General features: G+C 42.0%; 1 protein-coding gene across 1 annotated transcript in view; it reads right to left on the reverse strand.

Moving 5' to 3' along the window:
* LRRC2 (leucine rich repeat containing 2) overlaps window positions 1-27213 on the reverse strand; it is a 747375-nt gene that overhangs the window by 553131 nt on the left and 167031 nt on the right. The window contains exon 2 of the mRNA XM_044273432.1: window positions 7398-7552. Coding sequence (XP_044129367.1) covers window positions 7398-7522 — 125 coding nt within the window. The 5' untranslated portion in view covers window positions 7523-7552. The remainder of the gene's footprint in view (window positions 1-7397; window positions 7553-27213) is intronic.

The following is a 27213-nucleotide window of genomic DNA, read 5'->3' on the forward strand; positions in this document are numbered from 1 at the left end:
TAACATGAAAGACACTCATTATGGTGGTCCCCTACCCGAAGGTGTAAGTTACGGACAATGTGAGTGAGGTTTCTCTGAGACAGAGGAGCAGAATCAATAGCGAATATGGGAATAGGTCTCTGCAGCGTACAGAGAGACAAACCCATAGTGCGGGCAAAATGGGCATCTATCAAATTTACCCCTGCTCCACTGTCTAGAAAAAAAGAAATAGACTCCGTCTTAACACCAAAAACAATAACCGCTGGCAACACAAATTGAGATGTTCGTATGGAGGAAACGTATACCCCCCGGCTGACATCCTCCGCACAGCCTGGGGTTAGTAGTTTTCCGACGGTCTTTTGTTTTTGAGAAAGGAGGGACAAACATTAATGAAATGACCCCTCCCCCCACAGAAAAAACAAGCCCCCCACCTACGGCGAACCTCAGGAGGACGGACCTGACGAGAAGTTCCTCCTAGCTGCATAGGCTCATCTAAGTCAGTACAGACCAACTGCTGCTTGGGAGAGGTTACCAATTGCTCAGGAATTTTCGATCTCTCCCTAAGACGTCTATCTATTCTGATAGAGAGGGACATAACAGCATCAAGGGAAAGGGGGGTCTCATACAGCGCCAGCGCATCCTTAACCCTTTCAGATAACCCAGAGCAGAACTGACTCCTGAGAGCCGGGTCGTTCCACTGAGTATCCGTAGCCCACCTACGGAACTCTGAGCAATATTCCTCTGCTGGCCGATCTCCCTGTAGGAGTCTCCGTAACTTCAACTCAGCCAGGGCGACTCGGTCAGGGTCATCATATATGAGACCCAAAGCCCCAAAAAATCCCTCCACTGACCGGAGAGCCTGGGAACCAGGGGGTAACGAGAACGCCCAGGATTGCGGGTCCCCCTGAAGCAGGGAAATAACAATCCCCACCCGCTGTTCTTCATTACCTGAGGAGTAAGGGCGCAGCTTAAAATATAATTTGCAGGCCTCACGGAACGTCACAAATTTGTCCCTTCCCCCAGAAAATCTGTCAGGAAGAACAGCCTTGGGTTCTGTAACAACCTGGTTACCCATAGCAACCGCTGGGCTTGCGGTCTGCTGCATTTGCTGCTGTTGTTGGAGGACAGACGCCTTCAATCCTGCCACCTCCAAAGACAGGCCTTGAAGCTGTTTTGCCAAAGCAGCCATAGGATCCATATTGGATTCAAAGTAGAGAGAAATTATTATTATTATTTATTTTTTTTCTCCCAAAAAATAAGGGCCAGTTATAATATCACGATCGGCGTGACTATCACATACGTGACACAGAGGGAGGGAAAGAGGAAGGCCCTGCCCAAGTGAGAGGGAAGGTGGTGACCCCTGACTCACCTTGCGGCTGGCACCTGGCTGCCCTGACGTCCCTAGACGGGTTCCTCACCCGTACGCCGATCACGTGCCTAAAACCCTGGCTTTCCCTAAGATGAGCCCTAGATAGTGAACAGGGCGGTGGGAACACTAGTCCGCACCACTAGCTCTAAAGGAAAACACCAAGGGGAGGACTTACAATACAGACTAAACATATAATCCCAGGTGGGCGACAACAGGAGACAACAAAAAGCCCAACAGGGATCCGGAGGGTAGCACTCTGGAAAAACAACCAGGATTCACAGCTCCAGTGGGTCAGTATAGAAGTCCAGGCAGGAAGCTCTATAACTGGCAACTAGAGAGGTGTGAGAGGAGAATATAAGGAGGTTGGGAGTGGCAGACAAGAAACAGCTGAGGAGGAGAAGCTACGGATCCCTGAGTGAGACAAAAAGGATTGCAAGGCAAACACAGAAAACAATCACTAAGAAACAACGTGATCTTTAGACATAGAGCGCGCAGCCACCCGCTGCGACTTCCTGACCCCGGGTATAACGGAGTCAGACGTGGCTCTTGACACCCTCGTGACAACTACGGAGTGCTTCCGTGGTGTTTCTGTCCGTGACTCTGCACCTCAAAAAAATAGAACTGGTTCTATTTTTTTGAGGTGCGGATGGATCACGGACCCATTCAAGTTGAATGGGTCTTGATCTGTCCTGGCCGACACACGGATGTTGCCCGTGCATTAGGGACCGCAAATTGCGGTCGCCAATGCACGGAACTAATGCACAACGTTTGTGAGCAAGAGGCCTTAAAAATACATTGCTCGAGGCTAAGGCTGAGTTCACACAGGCTAGATTTCCACGCGGGTGCAATGTGTGAGGTGAACGCATTGCACTCGCACTGAATCCGGACCCATTCACTTCTATGGGGCTGCGCACATGAACAGTGATTTTCACGCATCACTTGTGCGTTGCGTGAAAATCGCAGCATGCTCTATATTGTGCGTTTATCACGTAACGCAGGCCCCATAGAAGTGAATGGGGCAGCGTAAAAATCGAAAGCATCAGCAAGTGGTGATGGACCATGTGATGCGCTCAGTGACGTCACCACAGGTCCTTTGACAGGTCCTGAAGAAAGAGCAAGAGACCGGCAGCTACGCGATCAATTGGAGGTGAGTTAATTTATTTTTTATTTTTTAACCCTCAATTGACCTTGTAATAAGCATTCTGTATTAAAGAATGATATTATTTTCCCTTATAACCATGTTATAAGGGAAAATAATTACATCTACTTACCACCTAACCCAAACCTGAACTTCAGTGAAGAAGTTCGGGTCTGGGTACCACATTAAGTTTTTTATCATGCGCGTGCAAAACACATTGCACCCGCGCGATAAAAACTGAACAACTGACTGCAATTGTGTACCTACTCGGGCGGGTTTGACGCAATACATCCGGGACGCATCCGGACCCAAAACATGACGCCTGTGTGAACCCAGCCTAACACTTGATCATATCTTTAAAAGGATTTTGCAATTTTAATGTTAGGTGTAGCTCAATATCATCTGCCATATAGGAGAAGGACTTGTGACCTAGAAAAGTATGGGGAACTCTGCTTTGTTGAAATAATAACCTGCTATGGCTGTTCATCCGTGATAAAACTACAGCCTACAGCAGTCAGGATATGCTCAAATGTGTAGCTTTGCCAGCTGAAGAGCTCAAGGCTGTATACCAGTGCTATAGTGCAACAGAAGCTACTCCCGTGGATACTGCCAGATTATTTTTTGCTCAGTACTGCAGTGAAATTAACTTGAATGTAAAAAAATAAAATATAAAACTAGGTAGATTTATGTTATAGTTCCCTAAATAGTTGAGCTTTGCAGAACCAGTTTTTTTCATAATGAATTCCCTATAATGTGAGAGATGGCACTTTCATCTTTGGTTATACATTCTGAATGCTGATTACTAACTGCGCTTGCCTTTTCTGGTGTTCAGGTGCTTTAACTTTGTGTACCTGTCATAACGAGGATTTGTTAGGTAACTTAGATGATTGTATGCGCATCATTTTCATACTGGCTATTCCTGTCTAAGAAAATAAATTGCTGCAATCATTTTGGTCAGTATATTAGAAAGGGGCACCTAAATCCTAGCTATACATTTAACTGCCATTCCTGTATGCAGGGAGGAAAATGAATACTACTTTTCAGGATCAATGTTGTTTTATTTATAGAAATTCAATTTATCATTTCTACTGTAATTTATGCCTATTGCCCTCGCGTGTGTAAGGGGAACAGGAAAGCTCCTATTAAAAAAACTAATATGCTTAGGATTATTTGATTTTCACATCTAAAATTCTTTTACCAATATGTCAGTGAGAAAACTTCTGGATAGGATATTTTACAGTATTTTAAGGCAATCTTTCATGTTGACCCTGAGGGACTTGTCGTTCTCAAGAGCAGATATTAATCTGTCTGAGAAATATTGCATGGCAAATACAGTGGCAAAGTTTGTATAATTTATATAGCTTTAATGCAATTTTTAGTGTCACAGCGGAAGCCTCATAAGGATCTAACGAAAAAAATGAAGCAAAGTGTAATATGATAGGCTGGCAACTAGGGCACCTCGACTATTTAGAAGTGAGGATAATTTTATTTTAATTTTAGCTTTCTTTAAAAACATTTATTGCCTGAGGCGAAAACCCTCCCCAGAGCACAAGCTCTCTGATGTGCTGCCCAAAAATGAAACTTTCAATTGAAATCTAACCAGTTGTTTGCTGCTGGCAAATCATTGATCTTTGCAGTTCCTTTTAATGTGTTGTACATTAGGTTTCATAATATGTAGAAAAATACAGTTATTCTCATAAATCTCTGTTGATGTGCCATATTGTTCCTTATCTTCGAGTCCTGCTCCTTGAGTGTACCATGATACAATCCATCTGTCTTATTGTTGGAAAATCACTAAACCAGCACAAATTCAAAAAGCTGGTAGTGCATGAAAGATACATTTTAAAGGGCCACAAATCCTAAAATTTGAAAACTCTGTTAAAATCTCAGTTATACATAGAAACTTTTCGTAAGCCGAACACAACTTGAAATACTGTGTCATCCACTTTATAGTATAAACTATTTAGAGTTAGAATAGTGTAGCAGGCTTTGGATCGTGACAACCAGCGTTGAAAAGTGTGGCTGTCACGATCCCTCAGTTATATTCTTTCGTCCCTGCAGAGGTGCTGCCGAGACCGAGAGTGAGCAGTCTCTAAACTAAACCCTGTTATCTCTATATTTATATAGAGATAACAGTATTTTGGAGACAAACTCACTGCGCCGATCCTATCTATAGCTACGTGCTCTTTCATCAGTGGAGGATAGTGCCCTGCCCTGAAGCCTTCCATAGACGTCTATGCAGCTGAGTAGAGGTGGCCAGGCAGAAAGCTCTGACGTGCACACTCCCAAGGTGCCGGCCACCCATGGAAAACAGCTCAGCTACAAGAAACTGCGCAATCGCGGCCACCACTGCTGTATCGCTGTGATGGCCTTAACTATAGGCTGCCAAGTATAAACCCAACAAAGATCAAAGTCCAGATATCTGAAAAAGGATCGAAGACTGAAAATTTTATATATTTAGTTAGATATCATTTATGCTAGTTGGAATTTAATTTGACCTGATTCACAAGATGGGAATACCCCTTTAACAGGGACCAAAGTCTTATGAAGCTGTGAGCATCCCTTGGAAGAGAAAACAACACTGCTCCCTTTGACTACATTCATTATATCTATGGAGAGCACTATATGGGGGTATTATATCTATAGAGAGTACTACATGGGGGTATTATAGCTACAGAGCACAACATGGGGCATTATATCTAATGAGGGCCCTACAGGGGGCGATAATACATACTGGGGGCACTATATCTTCTGGAGACACTGGGAGGGGCACTATGGACAATGATCAATTCTAGGTATATTCTGCTATAAATACAGAGCCAGCTTCCAGTACAGTCAGTATGAGGGCAGATGCTGAGTAGCTGTTCTGGGAGGTTGTGCTGTGCAACACTGCAGAAAAGGGAGACGGGAGCAGAGCTGTTCACGTGCATGTGTAAAAAAAAAAGTCAGTGTAAAGAGCATGTGACCAGAGAACCTGAACTGAGAAAAGTGCTTGAAAACCAGGTACCAGCATTGCTGAGTGTATAAAAAGTGAAGCTGAATCCCAAAAAATAACAAATAAGCCCAATTATTTTTTTCTGCTACATTTTAACGATATATGTATGTATTAATTTGTCTGCACGAAGGTTTCCATAGCCTTTAAACATATTTTTAAAGAACATTTGGTGATATTATGTTTACTTTTCCATGTCAACATTTATATTAAAAAGAAAAACATAAAACCCTACAGTTTTTGAACACTGACCACTAAGCCTAATAATAGGCGCCACATCTTGGTCTGTACTGCTCCCTTTACTGCAGTTATCTGCATATCATCACAGGCAGGATCAGAATGGCAGATATCACTTATATAAAGATAACAAAGGATCCACCATTCACAATAGGAGATTATCAAAGCTTATCTATTCTTTCCTTGTACAATGATCTCTGCATAGGTCACAGAGCATGTCTAGAAAACTTTCCCATTGAAGTCAATGAGTTAGCTCTTGTCCATTGTATTTATGACCCATGGTGGCTGCTGTAAAGCATATATGCTGTCAAGAACAGTTCAGGCGAGATGTCCGCCCCTATAAGTATGTTCAGGGAAAAGAATAAAAAAAATCTACAATCAGTAAATAAAAACTGATTTTTAAAAATGATATCTGTTGCTATATGGTATTAACTATTTATTAATAATAATAATAATAATAATAATAATAATAATAATAACAACTAGCAGAAAGTAATTTTGCTAACATATTCCCTTTAAAGAGAAGATTTACCTACAAAACAAGATTGTTTTATTGCTCCAATGCATCACACATGAACAATGAATTTGGTTAAATATCTCCTGTCTATCTGTGTCTATAGCTCTTATCCAGGCCTGTTTGTTCCCATGGTAAAAGACTACAAACTCTGCGTAGTCTTCACCTGCAGTCACACTCTTTTCCATCTCTCTGCTCATACATTAATGTAAGTAGTTCAATGTCACGTTAGGTTTCCAGCATGTAATGTACTGTAAATAATGTAACCATTCTCTGAACACCATATCCTAAGAACTAAAGGTATCACTGAGTTGCCTAGTTTTTTATTATACATATAAATATGATAACAATGCTCTGGATGATTAACATATATGCAAAATAGTACACTGATATTCAGATAATGCAACATCCACTGATGCTGTAGGAGGTCATAAGAAATGGTCTGTAGATGAGAAAGAGCCATATGCCAGGGTGTAGTATTTTCATTGCATCTATGCTGTCTATTGATGAAAACATGAAAAAAGTCGAGTAAGAGCGTTCCTGCTACTGTTTTTTATTCTTCATGACTCTATGTGAGGTTGGATGATTTCTACTGTTTATAACAGCTAAGCACACCCTATTACTAGTTATACTAATCTGACTCCACTGGACTATGCTGAGCTATATGGAAGGTCTAGCCCAAGTAGTTAATGTTTCTGGATGTTATATTTAACTATAAATCTCTACTTTTCTGAGTGATCCCAACCTGTAGTTACTATTTATTATTTTTCCAGTAGTTTATATAGCACTAACATATTCTGCACAGAAATCATGCCATTATTCATACGAGTCTCTATTGTCCAATTGAACCGACAATCTACTGTAAGTTCCCTATGTCAAACTTCAGGAAGAAAACTAGAGATTCCAGAAGAAACATAAGGAGAACATATGTAGATCTAGGTAGTATTTGAGCCCCGACACTCGGGCCTCAAGGCCACAATACTAACCACTAAGTCATGTGCTGCCCGTACCACAGAACTGTCTGAATGTTGATTGGTCTTGCTGAGTTGAAGACCTTGTGGATATGTGAGGTGGGGAGATTCAGTATGGTTTGGTTAGGTAAACTCTGCCCCAGATCTAGTGAGAAATATTTTAGTGCTAATGGCATGAACTATTTTATTATACTTACTTTTGCAACGCACTCATTTGTAGCCTTTCCTTCTCCTTTTTGCATCTTTCTTTATACTTCTTAACCCGAGTTTCCCAAAGTCCTCTTATTTTGGAGAAGTCAACAACAATAACTTCAAACGTCATTGTCTTACATCCAATTTGGTTGAATATGAACTGTGGGACAAAAAGAATAAATAACACAATTGTGTTACAAAATTCCTAATTTATTTATTAGAACAAGGTTATCATGTCCAGCTACATCAATAGAAATTGTTTTGTTTAAACAACTTTATAGAGATGCCACTGCTGGCAGTCAAAATGTCCTTCAGTATATTTCAGGCAGGTTTTAAACAGCCATTGTATCCTTAAGGCCCAGATCCACCTGCAACCCTACTGAGCAGATCATCATTAGTTTTTAAAGTGGTCTAAGTTCATTTTAGTAGAACATTAACAGGGGCTTCCACGTCATGCACCCATAATACAGATTGAAAAATGGGGCTGTATAAAACCAGCACAATAGATATGTGTTAAAAACTTTAACCATGGGTCCCACCGGAATGTGATTCCATTATATTCTGATATTGCTTACTGCATTGCAATACAGTTACCCTCATATCCTAGCCCGATTCTATGTTTATATCTTACAAGGTTTAAAAAAATCTGCTGACAAAGTTTATGCAAAACGTGCGTTAAAGGGGCCATCATTCCATCTGAACAGGGTGAGCATGTTGCTTTTACGATCATCATTTTAATTATTTAATCTATACTAATATGATATAACTCCCCAGTATTAGGTTGTTCTATAGTACCCTAGTTCAAGTTACTTATATTTTATACAATGGTTTATCTGTATACATACGGTTGGGTGATAATTTTATTTCCACCATACTGATGTTATAAATTGAGACTTTATTTATTGTATTCATTATTTGATATTTTGGGAACAATTGTATCTTTATACGGTTTCCCTGTAATTGTGTTTGGTTGCATTAAGTTTGATCAAAGCCACGTTTGGTTTGTTGGTTTTCAAATTAATCTAATAAAATCAAGGTCTTAATTGGGAAATGTAAAAACTTGTGCTTTTTTCTGGTTATACGGTTGCAATAAAAAGTATGTGAACCCTTTGGAATTATGTGGATTTCTGCACAAATTGGTCATAAAATGTGATCTGATCTTCATCTAAGTCACAACAATAGACAATCACAGTCTGCTTAAACTAATAACACACAAATAATTAAATGTTACCATGTTTTTATTGAACACACCATGTAAACATTCACAGTGCAGGTGGAAAAAGTATGTGAACCCTTGGATTTAATAACTGGTTGAACCTCCTTTGGCAGCAATAACTTCAACCAAACGTTTCCTGTAGTTGCAGATTAGACGTGCACAACGGTCAGGAGTAATTCTTGACCAATCCTCTTCACAGAACTGTTTCAGTTCAGCAATATTCTTGGGATGTGTGGTGTGAATTGCTTTTTTGAGGTCATGCCACAGCATCTCAATCGGGTTGAGGTCAGGACTCTGACTGGGCCACCTCAGAAGGCGTATTTTCTTCTGTTTAAGCCATTCTGTTGTTGATTTACTTTTATGCTTTGTGTCGTTGTCCTGTTGCAACACCCATCTTCTGTTAAGCTTCAGCTGGTGGACAGATGGCCTTAAGTTCTCCTGAAAAATGTCTTGATAAACTTGGGAATTCATTTTTCCTTTGATGATAGCAATCCGTTCAGGCCTTGACGCAGCAAAGCAGCCCCAAACAATGATGCCCCCACCACCATACTTTTGATGTTGGTGTGCTGTGCCTCTTTTTCTCCACACATAGTGTTGTGTGTTTCTTCCAAACAACTCAACTTTGGTTTCATCTGTCCACAGAATATTTTGCCAGTACTGCTGTGGAACATCCAGGTGCTCTTGTGCAAACTGTAAACGTGCAGCAATGTTTTTTTTATTTTTTTTACAGCAGTGGCTTCCTCCCATGAAATCCATTCTTGTTTAGTGTTTTTTACCTATCGTAGATTCGCTAGCAGGGATGTTAGCATATGACAGAGACTTTTGTAAGTCTTTAGCTGACACTCGAGGATTCTTTTTCACCTTATTGAGCAGTCTGCGCTGTGCTCTTGCAGTCATTTTTACAGGACGGACACTTCTAGGGAGAGTAGCAGCAGTGCTGAACTTTCTCCATTTATTGACAATTTGTCTTACCGTGGACTGATGAACAGCAAGGCTTTTGGAGATACTTTTATAACCCTTTCCAGCTTTATGCAAGGTCTTCATAGGTCTTCGGAGAACTCTTTTGTGCGAGGCATCATTAACATCAGGCAATACTTCTTGTGCAAAGCAAACCCAGAACTGGTGTGTGTTTTGTTTATAGAGCAGGGCAGCTGTAACCAACACCTCCAATATCATCTCATTGATTGGACTCCAGTTGGCTGACACCTCACTCCAATTAGTTCTTGGAGATGTCATTAGTCTAGGGGTTCACATACTTTTTGCATCTGCACTGTGAATGTTTACATGGCGTGTTCAATAAAAACATGGTAACATTTAAATCTTTGTGTGTTATTAGTTTAAGCTGACTGTAATTGTCTATTGTTGTGACTTAGATAAGCATCAGATCACATTTTATGACCAATTTGTGCAGAAATCCATATTATTCCAAAGGGTTCACATACTTTTTCTTGCAACTGTATATGTTTTTAGTTATAATATATTTACAATATATTTACACATTATTATATATTTAGAATATAAAATATATTTGAATATATTATTGCTAAAACTAAATCAGTAGCAGTTTCCCCTAGATTATGCATTCATATATATCAGAAGCATGAATATACACTCACCTAAAGAATTATTAGGAACACCATACTAATACGGTGTTGGACCCCTTTTTGCCTTCAGAACTGCCTTAATTCTACATGGCATAGATTCAACAAGGTGCTGATAGCATTCTTTAGAAATGTTGGCCCATATTGATAGGATAGCATCTTCCAGTTGATGGAGATTTGAGGGATGCACATGCAGGGCACGAAGCTCCCGTTCCACCACATCCCAAAGATGCTTTATTGGGTTGAGATCTGGTGACTGGGGGCCATTTTAGTACAGTGAACTCATTGTCATGTTCAAGAAACCAATTTGAAATGATTCGAGCTTTGTGACATGGTGCATTATCCTGCTGGAAGTAGCCATCAGAGGATTGGTACATGGTGGTCATGAAGGGATGGACATGGTCAGAAACAATGCTCAGGTAGCCCGTGGCATTTAAACGATGGCCAATTGGCACTAAGGGGCCTAAAGTGTGCCCAGAAAACATCCCTCACACCATTACACCACCAGCCTGCACAGTGGTAACAAGGCATGATGGATACATGTTCTCATTCTGTTTACGCCAAATTCGGACTCTACCATTTGAATGTCTCAACAGAAATCGAGACTCATCAGACCAGGCAACATTTTTCCAGTCTTCAACAGTCCAATTTTGGTGAGCTCGTGCAAATTGTAGCCTCTTTTTCCTATTTGTAGTGGAGATGAGTGGTACTTGGTGGGGTCTTCTGCTGTTGTAGCCCACCTTTCTTTCCCATTCTGACATTCAGTTTTGAGTTCAGGAGATTGTCTTGACCAGGACCACAACCCTACATGCATTGAAGCAACTGCCATGTGATTGGTTGACTAGATAATTGCATTAATGAGAAATAGAACAGGTGTTCCTAATAATTCTTTAGGTGAGTGTGTGTTAACCACACTATACAGCTGCATAGCCAATCTCTAAAAATAAATAAAACAAATATGAGACTTCTACTGTACTGTACTTCTACTGAGACCTATATATTAGAAGTCCAATTTTTATTTTTATTTTTTTGTGACTGGCTATGAAGCTATATAGTGTAGTGGTTAAAGTACTGGGCTGTGATGCAGAAGCTGTGAGTTCAAATCCTGTCCAAGCTTTTTCAGAAATAGAGGCTAACCTTAATTTAAATATATATACAGGGTATATATATATCTTTATAATATTGGCAGCCCTTTCACTTCGTACATAGGCTTTATGAGTGTAGGAGTCCCACTACCTGAACAATTGTACCACAATGTGAATGAGGCCCTCCTTTATGTGATATACAGGTTGTATAGGAGTGCCTCTTCCTTGGAATTTTTGGCAGCACTTGCACTTTATATGCAGGTAAATATACAGGAAAGAATGTTTCCTACCAATTTTTCCTCTGTATTAATGTCAGTCTGTAAAATTGGCGTACTACTCGGACAACATTGTTTCCAGCAGCGACCTGAAGTCCAAGATGCATCCAGACATCCTCCCTATGCTGTTCCTGAACCATTTCAATGATGTTTCCATCAATTTCTGACCTTTTCATGTGAACCAGACGCCCTCTGCTCTTGAGAGCAGGGGATGCCTCGTTTAATGCTAGGGTTCTCCCATTGACTTCCATTGTGCTTGGGTGCTCGGTAGAGCACCCGAGCATCCCAAGTGTCATCGCTCTGACTATGTACAGGGGTCGGCTAGAATAGCAGCACAAGTTTAGTGTTTTGTTTTGGAGCCGTGCTGGATCCGCCTCTCATCAGGTGCACTGGGTGGGGTCATTAGTTTAAATAGCACTCCATTCCAGTGCTCTGAGCGGATTATAGGAATCACTTTGGTCTTGGAAGCTAGGAAGGAAGGTTGTCTGTTCCAGCTCAGAAAGATAAGTGTGGTTTCAAGTTTTGTTGTTTGCTGTCATGGTTGTTTTGTGTCATCTCTAACATCCGGGTTCTGTGCGAGCAGGCTGCTCCTATTTCCCCTCTTCACCTCTCACCTAGAGCCTGGTTGGTGGTTTACCTGTGAGTTTGAGTGCACGTCCGCCATGACACCAAGGTGTTCTACTCGAGCACCCGAGCACTTTGGTGCTCGATCAACACTAATCATAAGTAATAACTTATCTCTGGTACAACTTACGTATTAATAATTATAATCAATACATTCCATGTGATGTGGGCATCGTAGGTAGTCTAAACTTTGCTCCCCTGACAGCCAGATTTCCACATAACCAGTATCACACCTTCTGGGACAACCACATTGGTCATGTGTGGTATCAGAACGATCGGCCTGATAGTATAAACATTATTAAAACATGTCGGGCCTGAATATCTATTAGTGTGGACGGGGAGCCATGTTTATTAATATTTCATGTCTGTCAGCTGAATAAGAGAGGTGAAGCATGCACAGGTAATGAGGCCCATTCCAGAAGGCTGGACCAACGATGATGGGGAGACTCCTCTCAGCTGCTCCTTCTGCCAAATGGGGATAAAAATGAACAATTGGGAACATTTCAGTGACACAACTTGGGGATCCGATCAACTTTCCTCCTGTCCAAGGAAAAAACAGAAGGAACTCTGACCACACCAATTCGCTGAGTAAGAACCTTTCTGCTTTTTATTCTTTTATTTTTATACTGTTTTGTGCACGTTTATGTATGTCTTATTTCTTGTAACTTCTTGTAACTAATTACTGTACATTTTTTAGTACATTAAAGCACATCTTTAATGGTTTTGCCTGAACGAGCCCAGTAACCTCAATTTTTTAAGTGTATGAGTGCGGTTTGTGTTACCATGTATTTTCTATAAGTGTGGTCTTTGCTACTGTGAGCCTGTTTACGAGTGGGGTTTTCTATGAGCCCTTAATCAGTTGGTGTATGCTGGAATAACTGACAATTTTTGGAAGCTTTCTAATATGAAAAAGCATAACATATGCAATGGCGCAGGGTGTTTTTAAACAAGCAGTTGGTGAACACTGTCAAACATGCGTTTACTCATAACTGTATATGTCTGTGTCACACTGACATTATTTGTTATTGCTGTCATTGTGATCAAGAGCTTGAAATGGGGGGGGGGGAATATGTAAAAAATAAATAAAATAACAGAAAGAGAAAACATATTTTCAGAAAAAATATGTCAGTCCTAGGAGACTAGAGGGTGTCATGCCAATTTGCAGGGACCAATAGGAGCAACTCTGATTTGTGTAGAATTAAATATGTCAAATCAGACACAAAGCAAATTTCAAGAAGTTCATTCATCTCTAGTAGACAGATAGATAAATAGATAGATAGATAGATAGATAGATAGATAATTCATGCAAAATATTGTCACATTTAATTCTCACAATTATTTGCCAGTTTAAAGAAAGTGCTGGTATTATAATCATTTTGCAACTGACTGAATTATACATCATCTAGTTCATGAGGGAACCAGCTAATTTCTTAGCAAAATGAACCATTTTAGCTCTTAGTATCTTAATTAGATGTTAAAATGAGAAAGCTGCAGCTAATCTACTTATATTTATACGAGGAGCATATTTTATTAGGCCTATTACTTGATTCATAAGTGTACTATTGTGGATGGTTTCTATACATAGGAGACTTTTAAAACCTGCAATCAGCACAGAGTAAGGATAATTTGTACCTTCAATGTCACAACACTAAATATGTAAAAAGATTCTGATTTATTACCCACAATCAAGGGCTACTGAAAAAAACTGCAATACACTCCTTAAAATAATCTTAATAATATTGCATTAAGAGAAACTGATAATATCAGGTTATAGGCACATTATAAAATAAAAATGTAAGTGTTATTTTTATTTAAAATATCACAATTGCATTAATTGCAACACACTATGATATATGCTTTGGGTTAAAATAAATATTGTACATAATTTGATTTTCTTTCTGTAGATTTATTCTTGCTGAAATATATTATTAAATATATTAATTGCAGAAGGTGTATAATCTGCAACTGGACACTAATAAGAAGTAAGAACTAATATACTAATACTGTAACTATGAAATTATAACTAACTGCACCCTAAAATGTTACTTTTTTTAAAATATATTATTTTACCTTTTCACAAACCAAGATGTCTACTCTTTTTATTTTCTGGTTTAGTCATAACAATCTCTTTGACTAGGGAACTCCAAAGTTTTACTGCTTTTAAAGTAAAGAGCCCTTTACTATACTGAAAATCGACAATGCGGTGTGGCTTCAAGGGAAGATGTTTGGTTTGACCTGTTTAGGACATAGGGTGTACCGGTATGCCCTAATGTCCCGATCCTTAAGGACACAGGACGTACCGGTACGTCCTATGTATTCACCGCCCGCCGAGCGGCACCTGGGGACAATGCGCCGGGGGGGGGTCCTGTGACCCCCCCCCTCCCCTGTGTAGGCGATCACAGCAAACCGCAGGTCAATTCAGACCTGTGGTTTGATGCATTTCTGGGTTATTCCCGGAACAGGATGGTGATCGGTGATGCGATAATACACCACCAATCACCATCCTGCGATCCTGAGAGGTGATGTGACATCACCTCTCAGGAGCGCTCTGATTGGCTGCAGGGGTGGGCAATTCAAATCATTGCAGCGCTCCTCTCCTCCTTTTCAGTCCGGAGTCCGAAGAGAGAGGAGCGCTGCGCCTATCATCAGAGCCAGCACCCCCCATCTGTTGAGAGCTCAGGATCCAGCACCCCCAGCACCACCAGGTATTTAGGGAAAGGCTAGGGACAAGTTAGATTAGGCAGGGATATTTAGGGAAAGTTATTTGAAACTAACCCCCTGCCCCCCCCCCCCACAACTTTTTTGGGGTGCAGGCATTTTTTTTATTTTTTTTGTGTGTGCGTACACTGACTGTGGCCGACACTCTTAGCGTCCGGCCACTGCTAGCGCATCGCACACCCCACCGCTGATCAACTTTGGACGTTTGATCAGCGATTTTGAGATATTTTTTATTTATTTTTTTAACATTTTTACCCCTTTTTTTAGTTAGTATTATTTTTTTGTCTGTTAGGTTTAGGGTGAGTTCCAAAACACCCACACATGCACACCAAATAAAGATTTATAGGCACGCACACACAGGTGCAGAGACACACTCCCCTATGGCCTTCCGGATGTTCTCGGCCGAGGAGGCATACGCCAAGCTTGCCTCAGAGTCTGAGAGTCCCAGAGAGGATGAGGATGACCCCACTTTCCTTTTGTCGTCCGCATCCCCCTCATCATCTAGCGATAATGATGAGCCCTCCAGGTGGCGGAGACGCCGACCAGGAGGAGCAAGGGGACCGCCATGCTAGGGACCCTGTGGCCCACCCTAGTACGAGCAGCTCTGGGGCTTGTACTAGTTTTCCGGCCCACCAGTTAAATCCACCGTAGCCCCCTGCCGGTGAACTTGTCTGGTGTACCCCAGAGCGTTATGTGCCCGTGATTCCTGATTTTTAAGGCCAACCAGGAATCCAGATTTCCACAGTAGGCATTACTGAATACAACTTTTAAAGTTTTTTTTTGTGACCACTTTGTAAATCTAATGGTGGAATTTGTAAAACACCAAAAAATAAATATCATAAATATCTTGCGTGGAGTTTTTCGTATATCACCTATAACGCTCAGAAAGCTACCACACAAGTAATTATAATTAATTAATTCTTTATTAAACATCCATTTACAATACATTAGTAAAAAATATTACAAAAAGCAGCAGCCATGGGAACACAGAAGTGTTACAGAAAATTTACAAACAGAGTGAGCTCCAGACCATAAGGGACTAGTATACCCACAGTTAAAGCAGTACCAGGCAAGTGGGGCTCATATGGCAAAGTGCACACAGGGTATCAATTATGATGCACCGCAGGCACAGTCCGTGCATAGCGGTATGGGCCTTAGTTATTGCAGCGTCCGTAAGAATCTGCTCTATAAAAATACCCGCCCCCTAACCCCTCAGATGAACACGGTCAAAAAATAAAATAAAAACGGTGAAAAAAAAGTTTATTTTTGTCACCTTACATCACAAAAATTGTAATAGCAAGCGATCAAAAAGTCATATGCCCCCCAAAATAGTGCCAATAAAACCGTCCTCTCATCCCATAAAAAATGAGCCCCTACCTAAGATAATCACCAAAAAATAAAAATAAAATGACTCTTAGACTATGGAAATACTAAAATGTTTTTTCGTTTTGTTTATAAAAAGATACTATAGTGTAAAACATAAATAAATTAAAAAAAGAAGACATATTAGGTATTGCCGCGTACCTAAGAATCTGCTCTATAAAATTACGCCCCCAACCTCTCAGATGAACACGGCAAAAAAAAAATTAAAACTGTGGCAATAAAGGAATTTTTTGGGCAAATTTTCCATTTTAATCAGCTTTTTTCCAATAACAAAGTAAGGGTTAACAGCCAAATAAAACGTATTATTTATTACCCTCATACTCATATCCCATATGTGGTCGTAAACTGCTGTATGACCAAACGGCAGGGCGCAGAAGGAAAGGAACGCCGTATAGTTTCTGGAAGGCAAATTTTGCTGGCAGATTTTGCTGGACTGGTTTATTTAAACCATGTCCCATTTGAAGACCCCCTGATGCACCCGTAGAGTAGAAACTCCATAATAGTGACCCCATCTAAGAAACGACACCCCTCAAGGTATTTAAAACAGATTTTACAAACGTTGTTAACCCTTTAGGTGTTGCACAAGAGTTATTGGCAAATGGGGATGAAATTTGAGAATTAAAATTTTATGGCAAATTTTCCATTTTAATCTATGTTTTCCAGAAACAAAGCAATGGTTAACAGCCAAACAAAATGCTATATTTATTGCCCTGATTCTGTAGTCTTCAGAAACACCACACATGTGGCCGTAAACTACTGTACGGGCACACAGTAGGGTGTAGAGGTAAAGGTGCGCCTTATGGTTTTTGGAAAGCAGATTTTGCTGGACTGGTTTATTTACACCATGTCCCATTTGAAGCACCCATGATGCACCCCTAGAGTAGAAACTCCATAAAAATGACCCCATTTTGGAAACTACGGGATAAGGTGGCAGTTTTGTTGGGATTTTTTTGTAGGGTACATATGATTTTTGGTTTATCTATATTACATTTTTGTGAGGCAAGGTTACCAGAAATAGAAATTCTGAAATTCCATCTCCATTTGCCAATAACTTGTGGAACACCTAAAGGGTTAATAACATTTGTAAAATCAATTTTGGATACCTTGAGGGGTGTGAATTCTTAGATTGGGTCGCATTTATGGAGTTTTTACTCTAGGGGTGCATCGGGGGGCTTCAAATGGGACATGGTGTTAATAAACCAGTGCAGCAAAATCTGCCTTCCAAAAACCATACAGCGCACCTTTCCCTCTACGCCCTACTATGTGCCCGGACAGTAGTTTACAGACACATATGGGGTGTTTCTGCAAACTACAGAATTGGGGCAATCAATATAGCTTACTGTTTGGCTGTTAACCCTTGCTTTGTTACTGGAAAAAATGGATTAAAATGTAAAATTGCCCAAAAATCTAAATTCTGCCATTTTAGCTCCATTTGCCTTTAACTCTTGTAGAACACCTAAAGGGTTAACGATGTTTGTAAAATCAGTTTTGAATACCTTGAGGGGTGTAGTTTATGGGGTCATTTTTGGGTGGTTTCTATTATGTAAGCTTCACAAAGTGACTTCAGATCTTAACTGGTCCCTAAAAAGCGGGTTTTTGAAAATTTCTGAAAAATTTCAAGATTTGTGTGTAAACTTCTAAGCCTTGTAACATCCCCCAAAAATAAAATATAATTTCCAAAATGATCCAAACATGAAGTAGACATATGGGGAATGTAAAGTAATCACTATTTTTGTAGGTATTACTATGTATTATAGAAGTAGAGAAATTGAAACTTGGAAATTTGCCATTTAAAAAAAAAAATTGGTACATTTTGTATTTTTTTAGAAATAAAAATGATTTTTTTTTAACTTAATTTTACCAGTGTCATGAAGTACATTATGTGATGAAAAAACTATCTCAGAATGGCCTGGATAAGTAAAAGCGTTTTAAAGTTATGACCACTTAAAGTGACACTGGTCAGATTTGCAAAAAATGGCCTGGTCATTAAGGTGAAATAAGGCTGTGTCCTAAAGGGGTTAAATGTGCAACAATGTGACAAAAAAGTGCCCAAAATTTTGAAGTATATTTTTCAGTAAACAAAAACTAATGTGTAAAGTTAGACAGTCTATAGGTGTGTCAGATCTATCAGCGAGCATTAGCCAATGTTATAAATATGACATATTGTAAGACTCTGTGTAAGTTTACACTGTCTTAAGTTAAGACAGTATTAGAAAATGTGGGCTGTTATGTTTTAAAAAATAAAACATTTCTGACGACGAAGTCAATAGGCATCAGAAATCAGAAGTTTCAAAAATTTACCCATACTAAACATTTTTATGGAAGATTGTAGTAAAGTAAATACAAAGTAAATAAAATCAGTTTTTCAGTGATGATCCTGAAACCAGTGGATAAGCATGGTGCTCTTGTTGTTGTTGACAATAGTTATTATGTGTCAGATATAAGGAAAACATGTGAGTAGATTTATTTGATTGGTGGTCCTCAATCTTTTGGGTGGAGATATGTTCATGAATTCAAGTTAAGGCAATTTGAGGTTTATAAATTATTGTTTTTATTGTCTTTTTAGATATATATCTTGCTATTTGAGGATCAAGAATCTAAACAAGGGAAAGCCCTGCGATTGAACAATTGAAGAAGTAAGACACATGCATAATTTGCATGCATTACACAAGTCCAATGTGTGTGTGTATATATATATATATATATATATATATACAGTACAGACCAAAAGTTTGGACACACCTTCTCATTCAAAGAGTTTTCTTTATTTTAAGAGTTGAGCAAACACCTGGATGTTCGGGTTCGAGAAGTTCGGTCGAACTTCCCGGAAATGTTCGGGTTCGGGATCCGAACTTCGTCCCGAACCCGAACCCCATTAAAGTCAATGGGGACCCGAACTTTTCGGCACTAAAAAGGCTGTAAAACAGCCCAGGAAAGGGCTAGAGGGCTGCAAAAGGCAGCAAAATGTAGTTAAATCCCCTGCAAATGTCAACAAATGTGGACAGGGAAATTAATAAAAATAAAATAAATAAAAATGAACCAATATCAATTGGAGAGAGGTCCCATAGCAGAGAATCTGGCTTCATGTCAGCAGAGAATCAGTCTTCATGTCATAGCAGAGAATCAGGCTTCACGTCACCCAACACTGGAACAGTCCATTGTCATATATTTAGGCCCCGGCACCCAGACAGAGGAGAGAGGTCCCATAGCAGAGATTCAGGCTTCATGTCAGCAGAGAATCAGTCTTCATGTCATAGCAGAGAATCATGCTTCACGTCACCCAACACTGGAACAGGCCACTGTCAGATATTTTTAGGCCCCGGCACCCAGACAGAGGAGAGGTTCAATCAACTTTGGGTTGCCCCGCAATATAATGGTAAAATGAAAATAAAAATAGGATTGAATGAGGAAGTGCCCTGGAGTACAATAATATATAGTTATGGGGAGGTAGTTAATGCCTAATCTGCACAAGGGATGGACAGGTCCTGTGGAATCCATGCCTGGTTCATTTTTATGAACGTCAGCTTGACCACATTGGCTGTAGACAGGCGGCTGTGTTTGTCTGTAATGACGCCCCCTGCCGTGCTGAATACACGTTCAAACAAAACGCTGGCCGCCGGGCAGGCCAGCACCTCCAAGGCATAAAAGGCTAGCTCTGGCCACGTGGACAATTTAGAGACCCAGAAGTTGAATAGGGCAGAAGAATCAGTCAGTACGTGGAGGGGTGTGCACACGTACTGTTCCACCATGTTAGTGAAATGTTGCCTCCTGCTAACACGTTGCGTATCAGGTGGTGGTGCAGTTAGCTGTGGCGTGTTGACAAAACTTTTCCACATCTCTGCCATGCTAACCCTGCCCTCAGAGGAGCTGGCCGTGACACAGCTGTGTTGGCGACCTCTTGCTCCTCCTGTGCCTTCGCCTTAGGCTTCCACTTGTTCCCCTGTGACATTGTGGGAATGCTCTCAGTAGCGCGTCTATCAACGTGCGCTTGTACTTGTGCATCTTCCTATCACGCTCCAGTGCAGGAAGTAAGGTGGGCACATTGTCTTTGTACCGTGGATCCAGCAGGGTGGCAACCCAGTAGTCCGCACACGTTAAAATGTGGGCAACTCTGCTGTCGTTGCGCAGGCACTGCAGCATGTAGTCGCTCATGTGTGCCAGGTTGCCCAGAGGTAAGGACAAACTGTCCTCTGTGGGAGGCGTATCGTCATCATCCTGCGTTTCCCCCCAGCCACGCACCAGTGATGGGCCCGAGCTGCGTTGGGTGCCACCCCGCTGTGAACATGCTTCATCCTCATCCTCCTCCACCTCCTCCTCCTCGTCCTCCTCGTCCTCCAGTAGTGGGCCCTGTCTGGCCACATTTGTACCTGACCTCTGCTGTTGCAAAAAACCTCCCTCTGAGTCACTTCAAAGAGACTGGCCTGAAAGTGCTAAAAATGACCCCTTCCTCCACCTCCTCCTCCTCCTGGGCCACCTCCTCTTCCATCATTGCCCTAAGTGTTTTCTCAAGAAGACATAGAAGTGGTATTGTAACGCTTATAACGGCGTCATCGCCACTGGCCATGTTGGTGGAGTACTCGAAACAGCGCAACAGGGCACACAGGTCTCGCATGGAGGCCCAGTCTTTGGTGGTGAAGTGGTGCTGTTCCGCAGTGCGACTGACCCGTGCGTGCTGCAGCTAAAACACCTGTCCAGCATGTGCAATGTGGAGTTCCACCTGGTGGGCACGTCGCATAGGAGGCGGTGAGCGGGAAGGCCGAAGTTCCGCTGTAGCGCAGACAGGCGAGCAGCGGCAGGATGTGAACGCCGGAAGCGGGAACAGACGGCCCGCACTTTATGCAGCAGCTCTGACATGTCGGGGTAGTTGTGAATGAACTTCTGCACCACCAAATTCAGCACATGCGCCAGGCAAGGGATGTGTGTCAAACTAGTCCCAGAGCTGCAACGAGATTTCGCCCATTATCGCACACCACCAGGCCAGGCTTGAGGCTCACCGTCAGCAACCACTCGTCGGTCTGTTGTTCTATACCCCGCCACAACTCCTGTGCGGTGTGGGTCCTGTCCCCCAATCATATGAGTTGCGCCAAACAGCTCTCCGCCTGGGGCCCAGCCGCCACTACATTTACCCAGTGTGCAGTTAGGGAGATATAGCGTCCCTGGCCATGCTTACTAGTCCATGTATCTGTGGTTAAGTGGACCTTGCCACAGATGGCGTTGCGCAGTGCACACTTGATTTTATCAGATACTTGGTAGTGCAGGGAAGGCACGACTCTCTTGGAGAAGTAGTGCCGGCTGGGAACAACATACTGTGGGACAGCAAGCGACATGAGCTGTTTGAATCTGTCTGTGTCCACCAGCCTAAATGACAGCATTTCATAGGCCAGTAGTTTAGAAATGCTGGCATTCAGGGCCAGGGATCGAGGGTGGCTAGGTGGGAATTTACGCTTTCTCTCAAATGTTTGTGAGATGGAGAGCTGAACGCTGCCGTGTGACATGGTTGAGATGCTTGGTGACGAGGTGGTGGTGTTGGTGGTACATCCCCTGTTTGCTGGGCGGCAGGTGCCAACGTTCCTCCAGAGGCGGAGGAAGAGGCCGAGGCGGCAGCAGCAGAAGAGGCCGAGGTGGCAGCAGCAGAAGAGGTAGCCGGGAGAGCCTGAGTGACTTCCTTGTTTTTTAGGTGTTTACTCCACTGCAGTTCATGCTTTGCATGCAGGTGCCTGGTCATGCAGGTTGTGCTAAGGTTCAGAACGTTAATGCCTCGCTTCAGGCTCTGATGGCACAGCGTGCAAACCACTCGGGTCTTGTCGTCAGCACATTGTTTGAAGAAGTGCCATACCAGTGAACTCCTTGAAGCTACCTTTGGGGTGCTCGGTCCCAGATGGCGGCGGTCAGTAGCAGGCGGAGTCTCTTGGCGGCGGGTGTTCTGCTTTTGCTCACTGCTCCCTCTTTTGCTACGCTGTTGGCTCGGTCTCACCACTGCCTCTTCCTCCGAACTGTGAAAGTCAGTGGCATGACCTTCATTCCATGTGGGGTCTAGGACCTCATCGTCCCCTGCATCGTCTTCCACCCAGTCTTCCTCCCTGACCTCCTGTTCAGTCTGCACACTGCAGAAAGAAGCTGCAGTTGGCACCTGTGTTTCGTCATCATCAGAGACGTGCTGAGGTGGTATTCCCATGTCCTCATCATCAGGAAACATAAGTGGTTGTGCGTCAGTGCATTCTATGTCTTCCACCGCTGGGGAAGGGCTCGTGGATGCCCTTGGGAAACCCTGCCAGCAGAGTCTTCAAACAGCATAAGAGACTGCTGCATAACTTGAGGCTCAGACAGTTTCCCTGATATGCATGGGGGTGATGTGACAGACTGATGGCCTTGGTTTTCAGGCGCCATCTGTGCGCTTTCTGCAGAAGACTGGATGGGAGATAATGTGAACGTGCTGGATCCACTGTCGGCCACCCAATTGACTAATGCCTGTACCTGCTCAGGCCTTACCATCCTTAGAACGGCATTGGGCCCTACCAAATATCGCTGTAAATTCTGGCGGCTACTGGGACCTGAGGTAGTTGGTACACTAGGACGTGTGGCTTTGGCAGAACGGCCACGTCCTCTCCCAGCACCAGAGGGTCCACTAACACCACCACGACCATGTCCGCGTCCCTTACTAGATGTTTTCCTCATTGTTACGTTCACCACAATAAGAAAAATATTATTTGACCCAATGTATTGAATTCAAATTCAGGACTTTTTTTACAGACACCTAACACTATCTGGCTATCTATTTAGGTAACGTATTACACTAATACAGGCACAGCAGTAACGACAGATTTAGCTGAATATAAATTGTAGACCTAGTATTTAGGCGCTGGATGACAGGTATACGTTTACGGACAGAATTAGACTTGGAAATGCACGGTAGCGTGTGAAGTTATTGTGGATGACCCTATCAGCACCTTGAATCTAATATACCCTTTTTATGGATAGATTTAAAGTAGGACTGATACAGCAGAAACCACTAATTTAGGGAATTGCTAAGTTGGGAATTGGATTTCAACCCAGAACAAAATGTGTGCTTTGACGGACACAAAATAACTTGACCAGCTACAGCAATAACCACAGATTTAGCTGAATATAAATTTGAGGCCTATTATTTAGGTGCTGGGTGACAGGTATACGTTTACGGACAGAATTAGACTTGGAAATGCACGGTAGCTTGTGTGTGAAGTTATTGAGAATGACCCTATCTGCACCTTCAATCTAATATACCCTTTTATGGATAGATTTAAAGTAGGCCTGATACAGCAGAAACAACTGATTTAGGGAATTGCTAAGTTGGGAATTGTATTTCAACCCAGAACAAAAATATATCCTTTGCCAGACAGCAGACAGTATCGCTGGCCACTGCTGAAACACCAGATTTAGGGTACTGCTATTTTGGCAATTGTATTTCACCCCTCAATAAAATAGCAAGCACAGCCAAGCCCCTGATGTAGGATATAGCAAAAAAATAACCACACTATTGATGGTTAAATGGACTTGGTGGCAGCTTGCCCCTGATGTAGGATATAGCTAAAAAAATAACCACACTATTGATGATTAAATGGACTTGGTGGCAGCTTGCCCCTGATGTAGGATATAGCAAAAAAAATAACCACACTATTGATGGTTAAATGGACTTGGTGGCAGCTTGCCCCTGATGTAGGATATAGCAAAAAAATAACCACACTATTGATGGTTAAATGGACTTGGTGGCAGCTTGTGCTGGCGCACCACAAAACAGTGAGCAATTGAATAGCAGCAGTTCAATGATCCACAGCTGTAGATCGATCACTGACTTAAGTGTTTTTGAGAAGTTAATCACTGCCTAATCTCGCCCTAACATTTGCAGCTGCAACCTCTCCCTACACTGATCAGAGCAGAGTGATGTGCGGCGCTACATGACACTAGCTTAAATAGAGGCTGGGTCACATGCTGCACTAGCCAATCACAGCCATGCCAATAGTAGGCATGGCTGTGACGGCCTCTTGGGGCAAGTAGTATGACGCTTGTTGATTGGCTGCTTTGCAGCCTTTCAAAAAGCGCCAAGAAAGCGACGAACACCGAACCCGGACTTTTACCAAAATGTTCGGGTCCGTGTCACGGACACCCCAAAATTCGGTACTATACAGTTCGGGTTCGCTCATCCCTATTTATTTTCATGACTATGAAAATTGGAGATTCACACTGAATGCATCAAAACTATGAATTAACACATGTGGAATTATATACATAACAAAAAAGTGTGAAACAACAGAAAATATGTCATATTCTAGGTTCTTCAAAGTAGCCACATTTTTCTTTGATTACTGCTTTGCACACTCTTGGCATTCTCTTGGTGAGCTTCAAGAGGTAGTCTCCTGAAATGGTTTTCACTTCACAGCTGTGCCCTGTCAGGTTTAATAAGTGGGATTTCTTGCCTTATAAATGGGGTTGGGACCATCAGTTGCATTGTGGAAAAGTCAGGTGGATACACAGCTGATAGTCCTACTGAATAGACTATTAGAATTTGTATTATGGCAAGAAAAAAGCAGCTAAGTAAAGAAAAACAAGTGGCCATCATAACTTTAAGAAATGAAGGTCAGTTATTCCGAAAAATTGGGAAAACTTTGAAAGTGTCCCCAAGTGCAGTCATTAAAACCATCAAGCGCTACAAAGAAACTGGCTCACATGCGGACCGCCCCAGGAAAGGAAGACCAAGAGTCACCTCTGCTGCGGAGGATAAGTTCATCCGAGTCACCAGCCTCAGAAATCGCAGGTTAACAGCAGCTCCGATTAGAGACCAGGTCAATGCCACACAGTTCTAGCAGCAGACACATCTCTAGAACAACTGTTAAGAGGAGACTGTGTGAATCAGGCCTTCATGGTAGAATATCTGCTAGGAAACAACTGCTAAGGACAGGCAACAAGCAGAAGAGACTTGTTTGGGCTAAAGAACACAAGGAATGGACATTAGACCAGTGGAAATCTGTGCTTTGGTCTGATGAGTCCAAATTTGAGATCTTTAGTTCCAACCACCGTGTCTTTGTGCGACGCAGAAAAGGTGAACGGATGGACTCTACATGCCTGGTTCCCACCTTGAAGCATGGAGGAGGAGGTGTGATGGTGTGGGGGTGCTTTGCTGGTGACACTGTTGGGGAGTTATTCAAAATTGAAGGCATTCTGAACCAGCATGGCTACCACAGCATCTTGCAGCGGCATGCTATTCCATCCGGTTTGCGTTTAGTTAGACCATCATTTTATTTTTCAACAGGACAATGACCCCAAACACACCTAACAGGCTGTGTAAGGGCTATTTGACCATGAAGGAGAGTGATGGGGTGCTGCACCAGATGACCTGGCCTCCACAGTCACCGGACCTGAACCCTATCGAGATGGTTTGGGGTGAGCTGGACCGCAGAGTGAAGGCAAAAGGGCCAACAAGGGCTAAGTATCTCTGGGAACTCCTTCAAGACTGTTGGAAGACCATTTCAGGTGACTACCTCTTGAAGCTCATCAAGAGAATGCCAAGAGTGTGCAAAGCAGAAATCAAAGCAAAAGGTGGCTACTTTGTAGAACCTAGAATATGACATATTTTCAGTTGTTTCAAATTTTTTTGTTATGTATATAATTCCACATGTGTTAATTCATAGTTTTGATGCCTTCAGTGTGAATCTACAATTTTCATAGTCATGAAAATAAAGAAAACTCTTTGAATGAGAAGGTGTGTCCAAACTTTTGGTCTGTACTGTATATATTAGCATGTTTAGCATTTGCAACTTATCAATGTAGGGCTATATTTTTGTAAATTTTTGGTCATGTCAATCGGGGGCTCAGTGATTACTTCTTAGTTGGTAGGCCCTGATAAAATGTACAGTCATTAATAAAAAATATTTCTTGACCATGGATAGTTTTGATGAGAGCCTTTTTTTTTTTTTTTTTGAAAGGAGGGAGGATTTGAGAAATTTTATGATCGATGATCTCATCTCGGTTTGGAGCTATATTTGAGCAGATGATCCAGGATAAAGGAAACCCTGCAGCATTAGTGTAGTCCCAAATAGAACCACAATTGCAACCATTTGCTTTCTCTTGGTATAACAACTACTCTAACATCTGCGGCATCAATTACTCTCTAGCTGACCACAGTATAAACATATCTGCCCAGGCAGTTTTTTTTAATGTTTTGGTTGTATGTCAGCTTGGCTCATTATCATTTCCATCACCCTCTGTAAGAGGTGGACCCGAGGGAGTCCGTTAGGATACAGTGAACCGCACAAGAATGAATGCACGGACAGTGAGCTGTGTAAACCAAAATAATTTAACTGACTTTAGTAGAGAAAACTATATACAATATAATGTACACTGTGATCCAGCCGGACCACACAGGGTGAGGTATGTTCCGGTGTACTGAAGTGGTGATACAAACTCTCTGGGTTATTGGCAATCCAAGATTGTCCACAGTGGTACCCCAGCCTGGAATTCCCTAATTTAGGTACTGTACCTTTAAATATTCATACTTTGCCTAAATGCCATTAAATATGGCAGGATCTCCTAACCAAACACAGCGAACCGAAGCCACTAGGAATCAACACAAAATTTGGGGTCTGTGTACCTGGGATGTCGGCTGAGGGACACTGTGGCTCACAGAGGCCAAATACAGAAAAATCCCACACTATCCCTCCCCCAAATGCCGATAATGCCCACTCCCCCACCTCAGCTAGACTCCCTTGAACTTCCATGTGGCTATTTGTAACTCCAGAATCAGGATATGGATCCACTTGCTGTCGCAATAAAGCTTTACTTGCTGCAGCGGTGTCAAAACTTGTCCTCACCCCACTAACCGAGAGTAAAATGCTTCAGGCTGAGATCTCCAGTGCAGGCTTGAATGGCAGTTTGGTTTTCTTGATGAT

The sequence above is a fragment of the Bufo gargarizans genome, chromosome 1, assembly GCF_014858855.1.
Source record: "Bufo gargarizans isolate SCDJY-AF-19 chromosome 1, ASM1485885v1, whole genome shotgun sequence".
In the NCBI taxonomy this organism is placed as follows: domain Eukaryota; kingdom Metazoa; phylum Chordata; class Amphibia; order Anura; family Bufonidae; genus Bufo; species Bufo gargarizans.